General features: G+C 46.2%; 1 protein-coding gene across 2 annotated transcripts in view; it reads left to right on the top strand.

Annotated features, from left to right (window-relative positions):
• The window catches only part of LOC118392864 (serine-rich coiled-coil domain-containing protein 1-like), a 113,312-nt gene that overhangs the window by 47,307 nt on the left and 43,979 nt on the right, over positions 1-22,026 (top strand). For both annotated transcript variants that reach the window (XM_035784840.2, XM_035784841.2), the window contains exons 7-9: positions 2,358-2,435; positions 8,886-8,963; positions 12,659-12,736. In XM_035784840.2, coding sequence (XP_035640733.2) covers positions 2,358-2,435; positions 8,886-8,963; positions 12,659-12,736 — 234 coding nt within the window. The remainder of the gene's footprint in view (positions 1-2,357; positions 2,436-8,885; positions 8,964-12,658; positions 12,737-22,026) is intronic.

Below are 22,026 nucleotides of genomic sequence, written 5' to 3'. Positions count from 1 at the left end.
GAGGAAGCGAGGGGGGAGGGAGTGACTGGAGGGAGGGAGCGTGGAGGGAAGGAGTGTAGATGGAGGGGGTGGAGGGAGCATGGAGGGAGGGAGGGGGTGGAGGGAGCATAGAGGGAGGGAGGGGGTGGAGGGAGCATGGAGGGAGGGAGGGGGTGGAGGGAGCATGGAGGGAGGGAGGGGGTGGAGGGAGCATGGAGGGAGGGGGGTGGAGGGAGCATGGAGGGAGGGAGGGGGTGGAGGGAGCATGGAGGGAGGGAGGGGGTGGAGGGAGCATGGAGGGAGGGAGCATGGTGGAGGGAGCATGGAGGGAGGGAGGGGGTGGAGGGAGCATGGAGGGAGGGAGCATGGTGGAGGGAGCATGGAGGGAGGGAGGGGGTGGAGGGAGCATGGAGGGAGGGAGCATGGTGGAGGGAGCATGGAGGGAGGGAGGGGGTGGAGGGAGCATGGAGGGAGGGAGCATGGTGGAGGGAGCATGGAGGGAGGGAGGGGGGGTGGAGGGGAGCATGGAGGGAGGGAGGGGGTGGAGGGAGCATGGAGGGAGGGAGGGGGTGGAGGGAGCATGGAGGGAGGGAGGGGGTGGAGGGAGCATGGAGGGAGGGAGGGGGTGGAGGGAGCATGGAGGGAGGGGTGACATGACCCATGAATGCATCATCAATTTCAAGGGTTTTCCCTGCAAGTATAATTGATGACCACATAGCCATTGATAGAAACGTAACCATGAGCATAACAAAGACCTTAGTCAATGGCATTAATCACCCAATTGAGAGTAGCCTGATGTAGCCTACATCAGAATGGTAGATGCCCCAGCAGCAGACCAGCCAGCCTTCATCTACCATCTATTCTCCTCTATCAAAGGCCTGAACATGGTATTTTTAAACCTCAACAACAAGTACTTACATTTGTTTATTTGAATAGCTATGATAGCTATGAGCTTTTGGCGTTGTCTCTCAGGGAAGCTGGGAGCTTGTTAAAGCCTCACCCGACGCCGTGCCCTCCACAGCTTTTCAAACACCTTTGTTTATTTAATGAGGGTTTTGATTCTGGGAATGGATAGTATCTGGAGTGGCTAAAGAAACGCAATCAAATTACATCCAACTATTATAAAGTGATTAGCTATTTGTGTAATGGCTGATTAGACGAGAAATCACGCATTGCTATCGTCCCAGCAGATTCCACGGTGTTTGGTTAACATTTAATTTCTTGCAATCCATTCTACAATGGCCATGGACAAGACCCAGTCCTACAGTACCAAGCGGCTGCTCTGGCAAAAAGACCGTAACAGTCTGAATATATTATTTGGTGACAAGACAGCTGTAATTCACATCTCCCTGTGTTGTTATTGGATGACACCTCCCTCTAGTAGCATCTGCCTGCTGTTGTGTTTAAACTGAGATCCAAACGAACGCAAACAGATCACAAGCTGATTCGAGCGAGACATTGTCTTATTCTCTGTTATATGCTTTTCTCCTCCTCTTGTGGTGTTTCATCCTTTACACATACAGAATAAAACAGTCTAATATTGGATAAAACACAGAGGCTCTGGGCCTTTCTGCTCAGGCACCGGATGCTTTTCACAGAGGCTCTGAATACCCTTTTGAATGCCAAGTTTAAAGGGGGTAAAATGCCTTTAGTTATTTTAAGCATTTCAATTCTTGATTTCTGATTTCAGTATGATTAAAGTGTATCAAAGTGGGCTGGGGGCTACATTATTAATTTATCATCTCTGGTCACTGAGCTCTGGCACCTCAAATAAAACGTTATTCAAATGAATGCTTTCAGGCAGCGCCATGCCGAAATTGAAAGGGGTTTTAACTGAACCTTATCTAATTGTCTGGACATTTCTACAACAGCCTGTAGGATACATGTGACCTTAAACATGCATGTGGGGATACACATTGATCAAAGTTCAAACATTCTGGGTCAGACTAGTCTGTCTGACTATATATACTGCACCTGTAAGTGCCCAATACCCACTGCTTCACTTTAAGGGCATCCAATCACATAATATCTGAAGATGATTACCCTGTTAGAGTTAGGATATTCTATATATTGAAGCATGTTATAATAGTATAACTGAACCTGGATGTGATGAGACGCTGTACGATAGTCTTGATGTCACTGTAAAGGAGGCAAGAAGGCATCAAATGACATGAATGGTCAGTGTTGTAACAGTGTTTCTCCTGTCTGTGTGTTATTTTCAACTTCCCGTTACAGTATATTTATCATATTCCTATTGACATGTTGTCCTCTCACCTCAAAATAATATATTTTATTTAAATAATAAATGAAGAATGTAATGTGTGCATGTTATTGCAAATATAACAATAACATTTCTGAATGTCACCTCTCTCCCTCAGAGCACTGACACAAGCCCTGCAAGCATCCTTCATTCTCTCCCCATCAGCCCTTGTAGTGAGAAGTCACTGCCCCTCAAGGTAATGTTTTTTTCACAGCTAACAGATCACCTCCGCAAGGCTCAACCACAAGGGGTATCTATAGTGGGGAGAACAAGTATTTGATACACTGCCGATTTTGCAGGTTTTCCCCACTTATATACTTATGTCATGCAATAAAATGCAAATTAATTACTTAACAATCATACAATGTGATTTTCTGGATTTTTGTTTTGGATTCCGTCTCTCACAGTTGAAATGTACCTATGATAAAAATGACAGACCTCTACATGCTTTGTAAGTAGGAAAACCTGCAAAATCGGCAGTGTATCAAATACTTGTTCTCCCCACTGTATCTCGACCGTGCTGTATAATAAACCTCTAAAGCTTTCTCCAGTCTGGACACATTTAGAAGTGTTTTCTACCACCTGCAGTTCTTTAAAAGATCAAAAACCTGTTACAGTCCGTCTGCACCTTAAAGTGCCACAGCAACCTGAGCCTTTCTCCCTCATTGCATCAGTGGAATTTGATCTAGATGAGATGATCTCATTAATGAATCCCTTTGGGGAAGTCTCGGGTGGCGGTGGAGGATTTATCAAATGGGCTTTTGTCAGGGTTTTCTAAGAGAAAGGTGATTTAGTTTGGTGGTTGGCAGCAGAGTTTTTGTTGCGCTTGTGGAGTAAAGAGCGCATGAGTGGAAATTAGGTTTTTGTGTATGGGTGTGGGTGTGTGTGTGTGTGTGTGTGTGTGTGTGTGTGTGTGTGTGTGTGTGTGTGTGTGTGTGTGTGTGTGTGGGTGGGTGTGTGTGTGTGTGTGTGTTTGTGTGTGTGTTTGTGTTTGTGACCTCTTTACTGACCTACATGGAGCAGCAGCACCAGCAGGAGCAGGAACACTATGCAGAAGGAGCGCCATGTGACGCTCTGGTCCATCTCCTCCTCCTCCTCCTCCTCAGAGAGAGAGAGAGAGAGAGAGAGAGAGAGAGAGAGAGAGAGAGAGAGAGAGAGAGAGAGAGAGAGAGAGAGAGAGAGAGAGAGAGAGAGAGAGAGAGAGAGAGAGAGAGAGAGAGAGAGAGAGAGAGAGAGAGAGAGAGAGAGAGAGAGAGAGAGAGAGAGAGAGAGAGAGAGAGAGAGAGAGAGAGAGAGAGAGAGAGAGAGAGAGAGAGAGAGAGAGAGAGAGAGAGAGAGAGAGAGAGAGAGAGAGAGAGAGAGAGAGAGACCATGCATCTGACATTGTTGGATGAAAGGGGAGAGTGGTGGGACTCGTCCTGCCGTTCCAGAAAAATCTGAGTTTAAAAATAAAGCCCTGGAACCCACCTGAGACGAAACCATGTCACTCCTTGTCCTACTTTGAGCAAAACTTCCTTTCGCGAACATTTGCCATCCCTGCCTTTTTATAATTAGCGCCCTTGGAAAGCGGCTCCCGTGGAGAGCACAGTGCCGGCGTACGGCTGGGGAATGGGAGCAGGCAGCGTCATGGTGGGCGCTCTCTCATCACTCCTCCTTGGATGGAGTGATCGCAGCGGAATGCCAAGCTCATCCATCGCCTGACGTGTTCCGCGTAACCTTTTCCCCAAACACTTTTGTGTTGTCTCTGTACAAAGAAGTGGCAGCAAAGGCCAACACTTTCTGACATCCTGTCCAGAGGCCGGGTGAGGCTGCAGATAAACCTGAACTCTTAGAAACCTTCCGCAGCCTGGCTGTCTCCTTGAGGTGCTGTTAAGGTGTGTGTGTGTGTGTGCGTGCCTACTGCTGTTTTTGCCCAGGGCCCGGCCACATTTGCTGTGAACATTCTACCCTCACTGCGAATTAGGCTGACCAATAGGGTCACTATACAGACATTCAGCCCAACTTTGTTAACCTTGGGTGGTCAGGCTCATTGTGGGGAGGGAGAGAGGCTGCCTACGTGTTGTTCTGTTGTATATTCATAGGGGTGGCGAGAGTGGGTTGTCTCGCTCTGTCTGTCTCTCTCTCCCTCCTCTATGGTAATGTGCAGATAAAGTGCCTGTCCGTGAACATCTCTAATGAAGACAGATTTAAGGATTCCCCTCAGGCGGTGGGTTTAGAGGATGTTACAGTTCCCTGTTTACTCTGTGTGACCTCCTCAGGACGCGACCCCACCACGGAAGACAAAAACACAGGCTTCCATGGCATTAACGGACTAATATGACAAGGTCTGTTTCAGAAAGAGACCAACTTTCCGCCCACGCATGGGGGGGGGTTGAGAGTAACAGAGGGTCAGAAAACAATGGCCGACGGGGATTTGATGTTGTGTTCGGAAAAACCCAAAGAAAACAACAGGAATAAAGCAGCGGACGGCACTAAGCCGATTCAGATTTGCAACATTGGGTCACGTAGACCGCAGAGTTCTATTGTTGTTTATTTATTAACTGGGTATTTAAAACCCTGAATGCTGATTGGCTCACAGCCATGGTATATTAGACTGAATACCACGGGTATGACAAAACATTTATTTTTTTACTGCTCTAATATTGTTGTTAACCAGTTTATAATCGGGGCGGCAGGTAGAGCGTTGTGGTTAGAGTGTTGGCCATGTATGGTTGCTTGGGCCAGGCCTCCCCTTACTGGCTGCTGACCAGACAAGGTCATGGAGAAAGATATGCTGTATTTGCTGTGATGCAGCCATAGTTCATTTTAAGTTTACCAGAGGGAGAGCACATACTGTACACACACTCTTCACCCTGCTCTCCCCCCTCTCTTTCTATCCTGTTCCCCACTTCCCCTGTTCCACAATACAGTGGCCTGTGTTCTGACTCCACAATACAGTGGCCTGTGTTCTAACTCCACAATACAGTGGCCTGTGTTCTGACTCCACAATACAGTGGCCTGTGTTCTGACTCCACAATACAGTGGCCTGTGTTCTGACTCCACAATACAGTGGCCTGTGTTCTGACTCCACAATACAATGGCCTGTGTTCTGACTCCACAATACAGTGGCCTGTGTTCTGACTCCACAATACAGTGGCCTGTGTTCTGACTCCACAATACAATGGCCTGTGTTCTGACTCCACAATACAATGGCCTGTGTTCTGACTCCACAATACAGTGGCCTGTGTTCTGACTCCACAATACAGTGGCCTGTGTTCTGACTCCACAATACAATGGCCTGTGTTCTGACTCCACAATACAGTGGCCTGTGTTCTGACTCCACAATACAGTGGCCTGTGTTCTGACTCCACAATACAATGGCCTGTGTTCTGACTCCACAATACAGTGGCCTGTGTTCTGACTCCACAATACAATGGCCTGTGTTCTGACTCCACAATACAATGGCCTGTGTTCTGACTCCACAATACAGTGGCCTGTGTTCTGACTCCACAATACAATGGCCTGTGTTCTGACTCCACAATACAGTGGCCTGTGTTCTGACTCCACAATACAATGGCCTGTGTTCTGACTCCACAATACAATGGCCTGTGTTCTGACTCCACAATACAATGGCCTGTGTTCTGACTCCACAATACAATGGCCTGTGTTCTGACTCCACAATACAGTGGCCTGTGTTCTGACTCCACAATACAATGGCCTGTGTTCTGACTCCACAATACAGTGGCCTGTGTTCTGACTCCACAATACAGTGGCCTGTGTTCTGACTCCACAATACAATGGCCTGTGTTCTGACTCCACAATACAATGGCCTGTGTTCTGACTCCACAATACAGTGGCCTGTGTTCTGACTCCACAATACAGTGGCCTGTGTTCTGACTCCACAATACAATGGCCTGTGTTCTGACTCCACAATACAATGGCCTGTGTTCTGACTCCACAATACAGTGGCCTGTGTTCTGACTCCACAATACAGTGGCCTGTGTTCTGACTCCACAATACAATGGCCTGTGTTCTGACTCCACAATACAATGGCCTGTGTTCTGACTCCACAATACAATGGCCTGTGTTCTGACTCCACAATACAATGGCCTGTGTTCTGACTCCACAATACAATGGCCTGTGTTCTGACTCCACAATACAGTGGCCTGTGTTCTGACTCCACAATACAGTGGCCTGTGTTCTGACTCCACAATACAATGGCCTGTGTTCTGACTCCACAATACAATGGCCTGTGTTCTGACTCCACAATACAATGGCCTGTGTTCTGACTCCACAATACAATGGCCTGTGTTCTGACTCCACAATACAGTGGCCTGTGTTCTGACTCCACAATACAATGGCCTGTGTTCTGACTCCACAATACAGTGGCCTGTGTTCTGACTCCACAATACAATGGCCTGTGTTCTGACTCCACAATACAATGGCCTGTGTTCTGACTCCACAATACAATGGCCTGTGTTCTGACTCCACAATACAGTGGCCTGTGTTCTGACTCCACAATACAATGGCCTGTGTTCTGACTCCACAATACAATGGCCTGTGTTCTGACTCCACAATACAATGGCCTGTGTTCTGACTCCACAATACAATGGCCTGTGTTCTGACTCCACAATACAATGGCCTGTGTTCTGACTCCACAATACAGTGGCCTGTGTTCTGACTCCACAATACAATGGCCTGTGTTCTGACTCCACAATACAATGGCCTGTGTTCTGACTCCACAATACAGTGGCCTGTGTTCTGACTCCACAATACAATGGCCTGTGTTCTGACTCCACAATACAGTGGCCTGTGTTCTGACTCCACAATACAGTGGCCTGTGTTCTGACTCCACAATACAGTGGCCTGTGTTCTGACTCCACAATACAATGGCCTGTGTTCTGACTCCACAATACAATGGCCTGTGTTCTGACTCCACAATACAGTGGCCTGTGTTCTGACTCCACAATACAATGGCCTGTGTTCTGACTCCACAATACAATGGCCTGTGTTCTGACTCCACAATACAATGGCCTGTGTTCTGACTCCACAATACAATGGCCTGTGTTCTGACTCCACAATACAATGGCCTGTGTTCTGACTCCACAATACAGTGGCCTGTGTTCTGACTCCACAATACAATGGCCTGTGTTCTGACTCCACAATACAATGGCCTGTGTTCTGACTCCACAATACAGTGGCCTGTGTTCTGACTCCACAATACAATGGCCTGTGTTCTGACTCCACAATACAGTGGCCTGTGTTCTGACTCCACAATACAATGGCCTGTGTTCTGACTCCACAATACAATGGCCTGTGTTCTGACTCCACAATACAATGGCCTGTGTTCTGACAACACAATACAGTGGCCTGTGTTCTGACTCCACAATACAGTGGCCTGTGTTCTGACTCCACAATACAATGGCCTGTGTTCTGACTCCACAATACAGTGGCCTGTGTTCTGACTCCACAATACAATGGCCTGTGTTCTGACTCCACAATACAATGGCCTGTGTTCTGACTCCACAATACAGTGGCCTGTGTTCTGACTCCACAATACAGTGGCCTGTGTTCTGACTCCACAATACAATGGCCTGTGTTCTGACTCCACAATACAATGGCCTGTGTTCTGACTCCACAATACAGTGGCCTGTGTTCTGACTCCACAATACAATGGCCTGTGTTCTGACTCCACAATACAGTGGCCTGTGTTCTGACTCCACAATACAATGGCCTGTGTTCTGACTCCACAATACAATGGCCTGTGTTCTGACTCCACAATACAGTGGCCTGTGTTCTGACTCCACAATACAGTGGCCTGTGTTCTGACTCCACAATACAGTGGCCTGTGTTCTGACTCCACAATACAATGGCCTGTGTTCTGACTCCACAATACAATGGCCTGTGTTCTGACTCCACAATACAATGGCCTGTGTTCTGACTCCACAATACAATGGCCTGTGTTCTGACTCCACAATACAATGGCCTGTGTTCTGACTCCACAATACAGTGGCCTGTGTTCTGACTCCACAATACAATGGCCTGTGTTCTGACTCCACAATACAATGGCCTGTGTTCTGACTCCACAATACAGTGGCCTGTGTTCTGACTCCACAATACAGTGGCCTGTGTTCTGACTCCACAATACATTGGCCTGTGTTCTGACTCCACAATACAATGGCCTGTGTTCTGACTCCACAATACAGTGGCCTGTGTTCTGACTCCACAATACAATGGCCTGTGTTCTGACTCCACAATACAGTGGCCTGTGTTCTGACTCCGCAATACAATGGCCTGTGTTCTGACTCCACATTCTAGACATGACCTTCTCTTCTATGGTAGTGATGTGGTTGGCTCCCGAGTGTGGTGGTTCCCAAGCGGCGCGGCGGTCTAAGGCACTGCATCTCAGTGCTAGATGCGTCACTTCAGATCCTGGTTTGATTCCAGGCTGTGGGTCCCATAGGGCGGCGTACAATTGGCCCAGCGTCGTCCAGGTTAGGGTTTAGGCCGGGGTAGGCCGTCATTGTAAATAGACATTTGTTCTTAACTTGACTTGCCTAGTTAAATAAAGGTAAAATAAAAAATGTGGTGGTTCTATGCTCAGTGTTCACCTTCCCCTGTGTATCCTCCTGAAGTAGTGTGTGACTTTCTCTGCTCTTCATCCCAGGAGCCAGGGAGGGAAGAGGCTCTAGTGCTGCAGCTGAGGGAGAAGGACGAGCTGATCCTCCAACTGCAGGCTGAACTGGTGAGAGGCACACTGTAGCACTGTATGAGAAGAATGTCTGAGCATTGACTGTAATGTATGTGGGTTCTTCCATTAGAAATTCAGTTCACTTCTGATATATAGTACAATTCGATACAGAATGGGATACGGGAGGTGCACTAGTGACTTCTCAGGATGCACATGTGCTGTCTTTTAATAGTTGCAGAAACAACTGGGTCCGCAGACAGCACCTCAGCATGGTGCACTCAGACAGCACCTCAGCATGGTGCACTCAGACAGCACCTCAGCACAGGGCACACAGACAGCACCTCAGCATGGTGCACTCAGACAGCACCTCAGCATGGTGCACTCAGACAGCACCTCGGCATGGTGCACTCAGACAGCACCTCGGCATGGTGCACTCAGACAGCACCTCAGCATGGTGCACTCAGACAGCACCTCAGCATGGTGCACGCAGACAGCACCTCAGCATGGTGCACGCAGACAGCACCTCAGCATGGTGCACTCAGACAGCACCTCAGCATGGTGCACTCAGACAGCACCTCAGCATGGTGCACTCAGACAGCACCTCGGCATGGTGCACTCAGACAGCACCTCAGCATGGTGCACTCAGACAGCACCTCAGCATGGTGCACTCAGACAGCACCTCGGCATGGTGCACTCAGACAGCACCTCGGCATGGTGCACTCAGACAGCACCTCGGCATGGTGCACTCAGACAGCACCTCAGCATGGTGCACTCAGACAGCACCTCAGCATGGTGCACGCAGACAGCACCTCAGCATGGTGCACTCAGACAGCGCCTCAGCATGGTACACGCAGACAGCACCTCAGCATGGTGCACACAGACAGCACCTCAGCAAGGTACACGCAGACAGCACCTTAGCATGGTGTACTCAGACAGCACCTCAGCATGGTGCATGCAGACAGCACCTCAGCATGGTGCACTCAGACAGCACCTCAGCACAGGGCACACAGACAGCACCTCAGCACAGGGCACACAGACAGCACCTCAGCATGGTGCACATAGACAGCACCTCAGCATGGTGCACTCAGACAGCACCTTAGCACAGAGCACACAGACAGCACCTCAGCATGGTGCACACAGACAGCACCTCAGCACAGGGCACACAGACAGCACCTCAGCACAGGGCACACAGACAGCACCTCAGCATGGTGCACATAGACAGCACCTCAGCATGGTGCACTCAGACAGCACCTTAGCACAGAGCACACAGACAGCACCTCAGCATGGTGCACACAGACAGCACCTCAGCATGGTGCACGCAGACAGCACCTCGGCATGGTGCACGCAGACAGCACCTCGGCATTGGGGCACGCAGACAGCACCTCAGCATGGTGCACTCAGACAGCACCTCAGCATGGTGCACTCAGACAGCACCTCAGCATGGTGCACTCAGACAGCACCTCAGCATGGTACACTCAGACAGCACCTCAGCATGGTGTACGCAGACAGCACCTCAGCATGGTGCACACAGACAGCACCTCAGCATGGTGCACACAGACAGCACCTCAGCATGGTGCATGCAGACAGCACCTCAGCATGGTGCACTCAGACAGCACCTCAGCACAGGGCACACAGACAGTACCTCAGCACAGGGCACACAGACAGCACCTCAGCATGGTGCACATAGACAGCACCTCAGCATGATGCACGCAGACAGCACCTCAGCATGGTGCACGCAGACAGCACCTCAGCATGGTGCACACAGACAGCACCTCAGCATGGTGCACACAGACAGCACCTCAGCATGGTGCACACAGACAGCACCTCAGCATGGTGTACGCAGACAGCACCTCAGCATGGTGCACTCAGACAGCACCTCAGCATGGTGCACGCAGACAGCACCTCAGCATGGTGTACGCAGACAGCACCTCAGCATGGTGCACGCAGACAGCACCTCAGCATGGTGCACACAGACAGCACCTCAGCATGGTGCACACAGACAGCACCTCAGCATGGTGCACACAGACATCACCTCAGCATGGTGTACGCAGACAGCACCTCAGCATGGTGCACTCAGACAGCACCTCAGCATGGTGCACGCAGACAGCACCTCAGCATGGTGTACGCAGACAGCACCTCAGCATGGTGCACGCAGACAGCACCTCAGCATGGTGCACGCAGACAGCACCTCAGCATGGTGTACGCAGACAGCACCTCAGCATGGTGTACGCAGACAGCATCTCAGCCTCTAGCCGTTCCTTTGACAACAGTAGAGGGCACTTAGGAGACTTATATCTCTCTCTAACTCTCCCCCTCTCCATTTCTTTCCTTGTTTAGGACTTTCTCTCCAGCTTATCACACTCAGCACTGCTCTCCTCTCCCCTTCATAATATAGATTAAAGAGAAATATGAAGATTGACTAACAAAGGGAAAAGTAGTGTTGTTGAATGTTTATTTTAATTGGCTTTGATCGCATTTGATATAATTTAGAAAGCAAAATTATTATTATTTTTTTTTTTTACCTAGCTTTGTATTTGATTTGAAAACCGAAACAAGTCATTTTGTTTGTTGTTGTTTTTAATGGAGAATTTATGTTCCCAAAATAAACCAAATGCAAGTCGGGAATGTAAAGTATTTTTCTGGGTTTGTAGAGCTGTTGGTATTGTACTGAGAAACATGTATAATTTGACATATTGCTTCCGAGGCTTCATTTGTCATGTTTTATATATAACATGTCATAATGTCTAGCACTGCCAGTATGCCCCGCAGAGTCAGTTCCCGTTTGACATCTGTGTGTTTGCACATTCTGGTTCTACCGATTGCTCCTCTCTCCTTCTCTTCAGACTACCATATGGTCCATAAGAAAACACACTAAGCAATGTGGTGTTGGCCCAGCATAGATAAGAATGGCCCAATCAATCAGAATCCTCGTGAAACAAGGATCTTAGCCAAAGACGAGTGATGTTGGGAGACCTCCGTACTGTTTGAAGTCTGGCGCTGGTGGTGTGACGATCCTCTCCGGCAGATTGCATGCGGCATTCACCAGCCATGGTTGCTGCCACAGCATAACCCACTTTAATTCAGGACATATGCCTCAGATTGCAAACCAGAATTGAAACCCTGATTGATAGAATTGATATTAACAGAACGTAATGCTCACCAGCATAATTTGCAGGGGAATCGTCGGCAGCCCCCCCCCCACCCCCCTCCAAAAAAGGCCGTTATTTTCAAGGAAAGGGCAGCTCTTAGCCAATCTCCCCTCCAGCCTGCTGCTAAATCTGCCAGCTGAGAAGTATTCATTATGCCAGAGTGAGGCCTCGCAGCGCATTGGCCAGCACTACCTGTCTGTTTTTATTAGCCTTTTGTTTTCTCTGGTGCACTTTGCAAGGTACCATGGTCCAAGGTTTGGTTGAGAAATCCTCGTGTCTTTTTCAAAAAACGTTCATGACCCAGTGGTTTTGAGGTTTGTGGCCATGGATGGAGTTGAATATTTTCTACATTATTCTTTTTGCATGTGGTGTTTCTTAAATCGTGTTCGATAATAACTCTTAGTAGTAAGACCAATGATGTACTGTATACAGTAAGACCAGGGCCTGGGATTTCTCATTGTCAGGCCACTTGATCAAGCCAAAACTTCTGGTCCTAACTATGATATGAGTTTTTCCTGACCCCGCAACCTGACCTGGGAAAACTCCTGGCCCCTAGTATGGGGGAAATTCCTGATGTTGGTCTGTGTGTTCTGTGTACAGGAGAGTGCCAAAGCTGCCCTGAAACCCATCTGCCAAAAAGCTGACAGAACCACGCAGACAGACCGCCCTGGATCAGAGGTGAGTACACATCTCCATTTGGAACTGCGGAAGCTCCCAGGCGGTTTAGCATCTGTCGTCTTTACAATTGAATATGGTCTCACATATATCTCTCCTTTTGGAGATGTCCCAGATACACCGTAGCTTCAGTGGTATCTCATTGCCATTATAAAGTGACGTCTATTCCCTGAGAGCTCTGTGTTCAGTTTAGCCTGCAGCAGATGACATGGCCTGCCTGGCTTAGGGAGTTGGAACAGTCTGGGAACATGGGGGCCGTAACAGATGACTGCCTAAAAAAGGCTTTCCTGCAATAGCAACAACATCAAAAAAAGCATACCGAGTTTGCTTCTTCCTAGTTGTCTCTGGAAACTTTCCCCACTGTGCACACAATTTACAATGGATATCGTTTTTAAAGTTGCAATATGTAAATGTTTGGGGCAACGTGACCAAATCCACATAGAAATGTGAGTTATAGATATGTCATTCTACTTGAAAGTAAGTCTAAGAAGTGGTAGATCTGTTCTATGTACGCTATTTCTATGCTTCCCGTTCTTAAGTTTCATCTTTGCGTCTTTTAGTTTCGGTTTTGTACACCAGCTTCAAACAGCTGAAAATACAATATTTTTGGTGATGGAAAAAATATATTTCATGGTGGTTTAGATGGTACAATGATTCTCTACACGACACTACCTTAGTTTGTCACATAAACTGAAATGAGTAGTTTTAGCAACCAGGAAATGGCATCGTAATTTCCGCATAGTGCACCTTTAACTAGGCTAAGTAGTCCTTTACACACACACACAGCACACATCAACATGTTTCTCATGATGACCGCATGACTAGATTTAAGATACAGTTGTGAAAATGACACGATGTGACTGACAACAAAACGTGCGTGTCGGCTATGTGTTCTCTTTTATTAACTCTGGGAGTTTCTTGTACGAAAGGTTTGTCTGTACAATGTGGCGAAGCACATATAGACCAAAATGGTCACTTAATCACTTTGTTAAACCTGGGAATGGTGGTTGTCTTGGAGGAGGGGTGCTGTTAGTCCTCATTTATATTGCTGCCGTCACACGCTGTTTGCCTACAGCTAAGCAGAGGAGAAAGCACTGAAAGCAGGGTTCATCATCGCCATCATTTATCTTCTATCACTCCGAGATGGCTTTTAGTGGCCGCAGCATTTCTGTGCCCATAGAAAGATAAGCTTGTGTGTCTTTTTTCTTCTCCTCGTTAAATGTCTCTAGTCTTTGTTTGCTATTCTTACTAATGTGTTTCCATAATGCACATTCAAATGGCCCCCTGTAATTGCCTCTCTGTCGGTTCGGGGCCTCTAATGCAACACAAATGTATGTCAGCACCCCATTATACTTGGCCTTGAGTGTCATCACTGAAAAGAACACGGTGCGAAGTGGAGATTGTGCCGGTGACAAGAACCTGCATATATTATGCTATTGCGTTCCGTAAGTCTTAGGGGCTGTTGTTCTTCTTAAGCGACCCTCTTCTTTTTAGAGAAGTGGTGTTAAGAAAAGTGTCGTGTGAAGATGTGTGCCCCCTCTCACACACTGTGGATATGTCAGCTGTTTAATGTACTGAAACATGCATTCCACATGACCACATTCTAAACCGTACATGATCATGGCACCAGCTGGCAACCCGTTGCCTAGTTTTACAGGTTACTTTACTCAGCAGCAGCAGATGAGTTGCCCATTTTTAGTCTCCCATGTGTAGATACTGCAAACCTATATAGGTTACTGCATCGAGGACAGGCAGATATAGAAAGTGTGTCTACAAGTGGGTCAGCTATTTCGAAAGGCTGGTGCGATTTCAGGAGGTCGTCTTGTTATTTTTTTCTTCTTTTCTGGAGCACTCTCTTTCTCTCTCCCCCTTTCTCTCTTTCTCTCCCTCCCTCTTTCTCCCTCCCTCTCTCTCTCTATCTTCATCAGAGCTAATTAGCTTACAGGCAGAGCTAGCGCTGTCCTCTCTCCTTCCAGGCCCCCCAACACCACCAGGGACTGGCCTGCCCTGTTTCCCCGCCACCGGACACTGTTTTTTGGCATCAGTCCTGTCCACCCTGCTCCCAAAGGCTCTGGAGCAAAGACTTCTCAAAGTCCTGGGAAGTTATGAAGCCACGCAGCCGGAAGGGCATGTTCCTCCTACATAGGTGGAGCAATGAAGGGAGGAAGAATTGGGTTTGAAAGTAATAACTGAAGTGACAACTGGGGAGCAAGGCATTCGAATGACTCGACAAACTGAATAGATGTGAATCCTCTCACTTCTTCAGACTGTATTTAAGGATTAGAGAGAGAGAGAGAGAGAGAGAGAGAGAGAGAGAGATTTATGTCCTCCAGAGACGTTTAAGAGCTCGAGGTACAGGCTATTTGAAAGTTTTTCAGGGGCTTAAATCAATTGAGATTGCTTCCTTTATCCAAGCCAATTTTCATTGGCTTTCTTAAGAGGGGACGTTTTATAGGGAATCAAAAAAGTACTTGATGTGCAACACTTTGTCCCTCTTTCTTTTCTTCCCCTCTGTCTAGTCTTCTCGTAGTCACTGTTGTCGCTACTTTAGTGCTTTTTGAGCCCGTTTCGGTTCGATTACTTTTAAAAAATAAAGATTTCGGTTTAGATATTATTATTTTAAAGATTAAATGCACTATGAATTAAATTGGTTGAGTGCTGTAACTGCTTATCACTTATTAACAATAATATATTCACATGACTTATTTTAGTTGTTGTGTATATTACATTTATTTTATTTGATGACTTTATTATTTCATTCCAAGTCATCATCTCATCACTATAGAGCTGCTGCCTATGCTGTCTGACAAAATCACTATTTTAGTAGTTCTTCAAAGTAAATAAGGCATACTTTTATGACGGCTGAATACCAACTATCAATTACTTAGATCATGTATTTTCAGATAGAGATACCTCACGAAGCAACTGCTCTCTATCCCTCTCAATCGCACATTCTGCTGTCTCTTCCTCTCCCTATCTCCGCACCCCACACAGACCGGACAAGTGGACAAATGGATTATTGTTATTGTAGTTAATTACCACGTTTTCTGTGCTAAACTATGTAGAATATAGGCCTGTTGGAAACTACAGATCACTACTACATCAGATCTGATTTTTTTTTTTTTCTAGAGAAACCAAACTAAATGGAATTCAAATAATTGAACCAATATCGGTCAATTAGTTGTTTAAAAACAGAAAATAACAGAAATGTTGCTTGATCGCTCAGCTTTACGCTATTTAAAAGGATGAAGGGGATTGCAAGAAGGCCCGGAATGTATAGTGTGCCTGTAAACTGTTGGAGACTTTAAAATGGGGAAAAAAACACTTAAGAGATAATTTCCTATAAGGGAGATATGATGTTAAATTAAAGATTGCTCTCACAGGCATTAATCTGCTTTTAGCAATGACAGACTTATTATAGAGGCTCCATGAACATGGAGCAGACGGCTATCCCCGTGCCATGTGCCCACTGTGCCAGTCAGGTCCCAGCAGGGGTCTCTGTGCTGAGAGCAAGCCACCAGGCCCTGGCAGTGCCACCCTCTCTGTTCTCCCCTCCACTGTTCTGTAGACACCTGTCTAAAGATGCATGGCGACCATTTCAAGTCCCAGCCTCAAACTGCTCAAAGCTGGCCATTCTGAACTTTTTCTGTCACCGACGAACCCTTCACCCCTCCCTTTAAAATCCCTGTGATGTTGTGTCCAGACAAAACTGTGTTTAAGGATGCCTCTCCCCCCAGCCAAACACCCCTGTTGGGATTCCTCTGGTGATTCCTACATCTCTCACGTCTCTCCTCGGCCCTGAACTCCATTCGCAACGCTTTTAGAATTCCGAGAGGCACCTTCAGAGCTTTCCACTCTTTCCTAATCTCTGATCCCAGCTGGAGAGATGGGAGCGCAACAGGGGTGTAAGAAGAGTCTTCCACTGCAACGCACTTCCCACAACAAAACTACCCCGTTTAGTTTCTCTGTTTTGATTGTGTTGTTTTTATCTGTTGTCGGTTTATTCTCGGTGCAATCATAGTGTGTCTATGAACGAGGAGCCAGGCTTGAGGACATGAGCTGCAGAGGGAGCTGTGAGTGAGAGTTAGGAACGGAAAATAATGTACTATTGACAGCTATATGGGCCAGGATTTGAGATTGAAACTGTGGAAGAGTAGGACGGAGATGCCTGTGTGAATGTACAATGATGCCTGTGTGAAGGTACAATGTTTTTGATAAAACCAGACTGGGAGAATATACAAACCCTACCCTATCCCGGACAATGCTGGGCCAATTGTGTGCCGCCCTAGGGGACTCTCAATCACGGCCGGTTGTGATACAGCCTGGGATTGAACCCGGGTCTGTAGTGACACCTCTAGCACTGCGATGCAGTGCCTTAGACTGTTGCGCCACTCGGGAGGCTGGGGAAGTGTTTTTTTAAGGAACAGTTTGACGGTCGCAAAGGTTTGAATGGGTTGAATATAATAGAATTAATCAATATCACAGTAGTTTCAATATAGTTTAAAGTTTTAATGTCACATGCAAAAGTACAGTGAAATGCCTTTCTTGCCAGCTCTAAACCCAACAATGCAATAGTCAATAACAATCTAATACTAGAAAAAAAACACAAGAAATTAGAATAGGAAAACATTAAGTAAGTTAGCATACTTTAAAAACTCAAAAAAAGAAACATCCCTTTTTCAGGACCCTGTCTTTCAAAGATAATTCCTAAAAATACAAATAACTTCACAGATCTTCATTGTAAAGGGTTTAAACACTGTTTCCCATGCTTGTTGAATGAACCATAAACAATTATTGAACATGCACCTGTGGAATGCACGTTAAGATACTAGCAGCTTTCAGACGGTAGGCAATTAAGGTCACAGTTATGAAAACTTAGGACACTGAAGAGGATTTCTACTGACTCTGAAAAACACCAAAAGATGTCCAAGTTCCTGCTCATCTGCGTGAAAGTGCCTTAGGCATGCTGCAAGGAGGCATGAGGACTGCAGATGTGGCCAGGGCAATAAATTGCAATGTCTGTACTGTGAGACGCCTAAGACAGTGCTACAGGGAGACAGAATGGACAGCTGATCGTTCTCGCAGTGGCAGACCACGTGTAACAACACCTGCACAGGATCGGTACATCCGAACATCACACATGTGGGACAGGTACAGGATGGCAACAACAACTGCCCGAGTTACACCAGGAACGCACAATCCAAGCTGAGAGAGGCTGGACTGAGGGCTTGTAGGCCTGTTGTAAGGCAGGTCCTCACCAGACATCACCGGCAATGAAGTCGCCTATGGGCACAAACCCATCGTTGCTGAATCAGACAGGACTGGCAAAAAGTGCTCTTCACTGACAAGTCGCGGTTTTGTCTCACCAGTGGTGATGGCCGGATTTGTGTTTATCGTCGAAGGAATGAGCGTTACACCGAGGCCTGTACTCTGGAGCGGGATCGATATGGAGGTTCTTTCATGGACTGGGGCGGTGTGTCACAGCATCATCGGACTGAGCTTGTTGTCATTGTAGGCAATCTCAACGCTGTGCGTTACAGGGAAGACAGACATCCTTCTCCCTCATGTGGTACCCTTCCTGCAGGCTCATCCTGACATGACCCTCCAGCATGACAATGCCACCAGCCATACTGAGCATTCTGTGTGTGATTTCCTGCAAGACAGGAATGTCAGTGTTCTGCCATGGCCAGCAAAGAGCCCGGATCCCAATCCCATTGAGCACGTCTGGGACCTGTTGGATTGGAGGGTGAGGGCTAGGGCCATTCCCCCCCCAGAAATGTCCGGGAACTTGCAGGTGCCTTGGTGGACGAGTGGGGTAACATCTCACGCAAGAACTGGCATATCTGGTGCAGTCAATGAAGAAGAGATGCACTGCAGTACTTAATGTAGTTGGTGGCAACACCCGAAACTGATTGTTTCTTTTGATTTTGACCCCCCTTTGTTCAGGGACACATTATTCCATTTCTGTTAGTCACATGTCTGTGGAACTTGTTCAGTTTATGTCAGTTGTTAAATCTTGTTATGTTCATACAAATATTTACACATGTTAAGTTTGCTAAAAATAAACGCAGTTGACAGTGAGAGGACGTTTTGCTGATTTTACAATGTCAGTTCAATACCATTCTATATACAGGGTCAGTTCAATACCATACTATATACAGAGTCAGTTCAATACCATACTATATACAGGGTCAGTTCAATACCATACTATATACAGGGTCAGTTCAATACCATACTATATACAGGGTCAGTTCAATACCATACTATATACAGGGTCAGTTCAATACCATACTATATACAGGGTCAGTTCAATACCATACTATATACAGGGTCAGTTCAATCATACTATATACAGGGTCAGTTCAATACCATACTATATACAGGGTCAGTTCAATACCATACTATATACAGGGTCAGTTCAATACCATACTATATACAGGGTCAGTTCAATACCATACTATATACAGGGTCAGTTCAATACCATACTATATACAGGGTCAGTTCAATACCATCCTATATACAGGGTCAGTTCAATACCATACTATATACAGGGTCAGTTCAATCATACTATATACAGGGTCAGTTCAATACCATACTATATACAGGGTCAGTTCAATACCATACTATATACAGGGTCAGTTCAATACCATACTATATACAGGGTCAGTTCAATCATACTATATACAGGGTCAGTTCAATCATACTATATACAGGGTCAGTTCAATACCATACTATATACAGGGTCAGTTCAATACCATACTATATACAGGGTCAGTTCAATACCATACTATATACAGGGTCAGTTCAATACCATACTATATGCAGGGTCAGTTCAATACCATACTATATACAGGGTCAGTTCAATACCATACTATATACAGGGTCAGTTCAATACCATACTATATACAGGATCAGTTCAATACCATACTATATACAGGGTCAGTTCAATACCATCCTATATACAAGGTCAGTTCAATACCATACTATATACAGGGTCAGTTCAATACCATCCTATATACAGGGTCAGTTCAATACCATCCTATATACAGGGTCAGTTCAATACCATCCTATATACAGGGTCAGTTCAATACCATAATATATACAGGGTCAGTTCAATACCATCCTATATACAGGGTCAGTTCAATACCATCCTATATACAGGGTCAGTTCAATACCATCCTATATACAGGGTCAGTTCAATACCATCCTATATACAGGGTCAGTTCAATACCATACTATATACAGGGTCAGTTCAATACCATCCTATATACAGGGTCAGTTCAATACCATACTATATACAGGGTCAGTTCAATACCATACTATATACAGGGTCAGTTCAATACCATCCTATATACAGGGTCAGTTCAATACCATACTATATACAGGGTCAGTTCAATACCATCCTATATACAGGGTCAGTTCAATACCATACTATATACAGGGTCAGTTCAATACCATCCTATATACAGGGTCAGTTCAATACCATACTATATACAGGGTCAGTTCAATACCATACTATATACAGGGTCAGTTCAATACCATCCTATATACAGGGTCAGTTCAATACCATCCTATATACAGGGTCAGTTCAATACCATACTATATACAGGGTCAGTTCAATACCATCCTATGTACAGGGTCAGTTCAATACCATACTATATACAGGGTCAGTTCCAATAGCGTATTTACAATGTGCCGGGATACTGGAGTGATAGAGGTAGATATGTATAAGGGTAAGATGACTAGGCAACAGGATATAAGATAAACAGAGTAGCAGCAGCTTGAATGTGGATAAGAAGGTCAATGAGGATACAAGATTAACTCAGGATACAAGGTTAACTCAGGAAGAGGATACAAGGTTAACTCTGAAAGAGGATACAAGGTTAACTCAGGTTAACTCAGAATGAGGATACAAGGTTAACTCTGAAAGAGGATACAAGGTTAACTCAGGTTAACTCAGAATGAGGATACAAGGTTAACTCTGAAAGAGGATACAAGGTTAACTCAGGTTAACTCAGAATGAGGATACAAGGTTAACTCTGAAAGAGGATACAAGGTTAACTCAGGTTAACTCAGAATGAGGATACAAGGTTAACTCTGAAAGAGGACACAAGGTTAACTCAGGTTAACTCAGAATGAGGATACAAGGTTAACTCTGAAAGAGGATACAAGGTTAACTCAGGTTAACTCAGAATGAGGATACAAGGTTAACTCCGAAAGAGGATACAAGGTTAACTCAGAAAGTCAGTGTTGCTCTTTTGTTAGCTGTTTATCAGTCCTATTGCTTGGGGATAGAAGCTGTTCAAGAGCCTGTTGGTGCCAGATTTGATGCAACGGTACCACGTGCCGTGCAGAAGTAGAGAGTATAGTCTTTGGCTTGGGTGGTTGGAGTCTTTAAGGATTTTCCGGGCCTTCCTATCACACTGCCTGATATAATATCCTGGATGGCAGGGAGCTCTCCCCGAGTGATGTACTGGGCTGTAGCACCACCCTCTGCCATGAGCTGTCGTCAATGAACAGCATTCTCACATAGGTGTTCCTCTTATTCAGGTGGATAGGGGCAGTGTGGAGAGCAATTGAGATTGTGTTATCTATGGATCTGTTGGGGCGGTATGCAAATTGGAATGGGTCTGGGATGATGGAGTTAATGTGTGTCGTAACCAGATTATCAAAGCACTTCATGATTACAGATGTGAGATCACCCAATCCTCTGGGTCAGTGACGGCCCTCATAACCGCCTTGATGTTTTTGTTTTCAATGCGTGCATTGAGTTTGTCTGGTAGAGAGGCATCGTTGGGCAGGCCTTCCTTTGTAATCTTTAATGGACTGTAGCCCCTACCACATGCCGTGGGCGTCAGACCCTGTGTAGTATGACTCCACCTTATTCCTATATTGTCCCTTTTCTCGTTTGATGACTGGAGGTCATAGTGGGGCTTCTTGTACTTGTTCCTGTCCTCGTCTTTTTTATACCTGAAGTTTGGTTGAGAGACGCAAAGTGTTGGAGATTTTTAGTATTGCAATTCAAGAGTGAAATCTCCATAAATGTTTGCTCTAAATATTCACGACATAAGCTTCTTCAGCAGACATTGTTACTGGTCTCCACTGGTACTTATTTAAGCTAAGATTGTTCTTCTCCTGTCCGTATCCTTCACCAGCTCATTTAGGTCTCCGTCTCGTCCCTAGTTCTGGATCAACCTCTGCCTCTCCCGACTAATGGTACAGCATGGCAGAAAGTCTTCTTCCCCTCCATGCAACATTCTCCCTCTACTCCCTCCTCTTTCTGCCGTCCCTCC

The sequence above is a fragment of the Oncorhynchus keta genome, chromosome 14, assembly GCF_023373465.1.
Source record: "Oncorhynchus keta strain PuntledgeMale-10-30-2019 chromosome 14, Oket_V2, whole genome shotgun sequence".
NCBI classification, from domain to species: Eukaryota; Metazoa; Chordata; class Actinopteri; order Salmoniformes; family Salmonidae; genus Oncorhynchus; species Oncorhynchus keta.
Note: the sequence above shows the minus strand (reverse complement) of the source record. Positions and strands in the feature narration are given on the sequence as shown.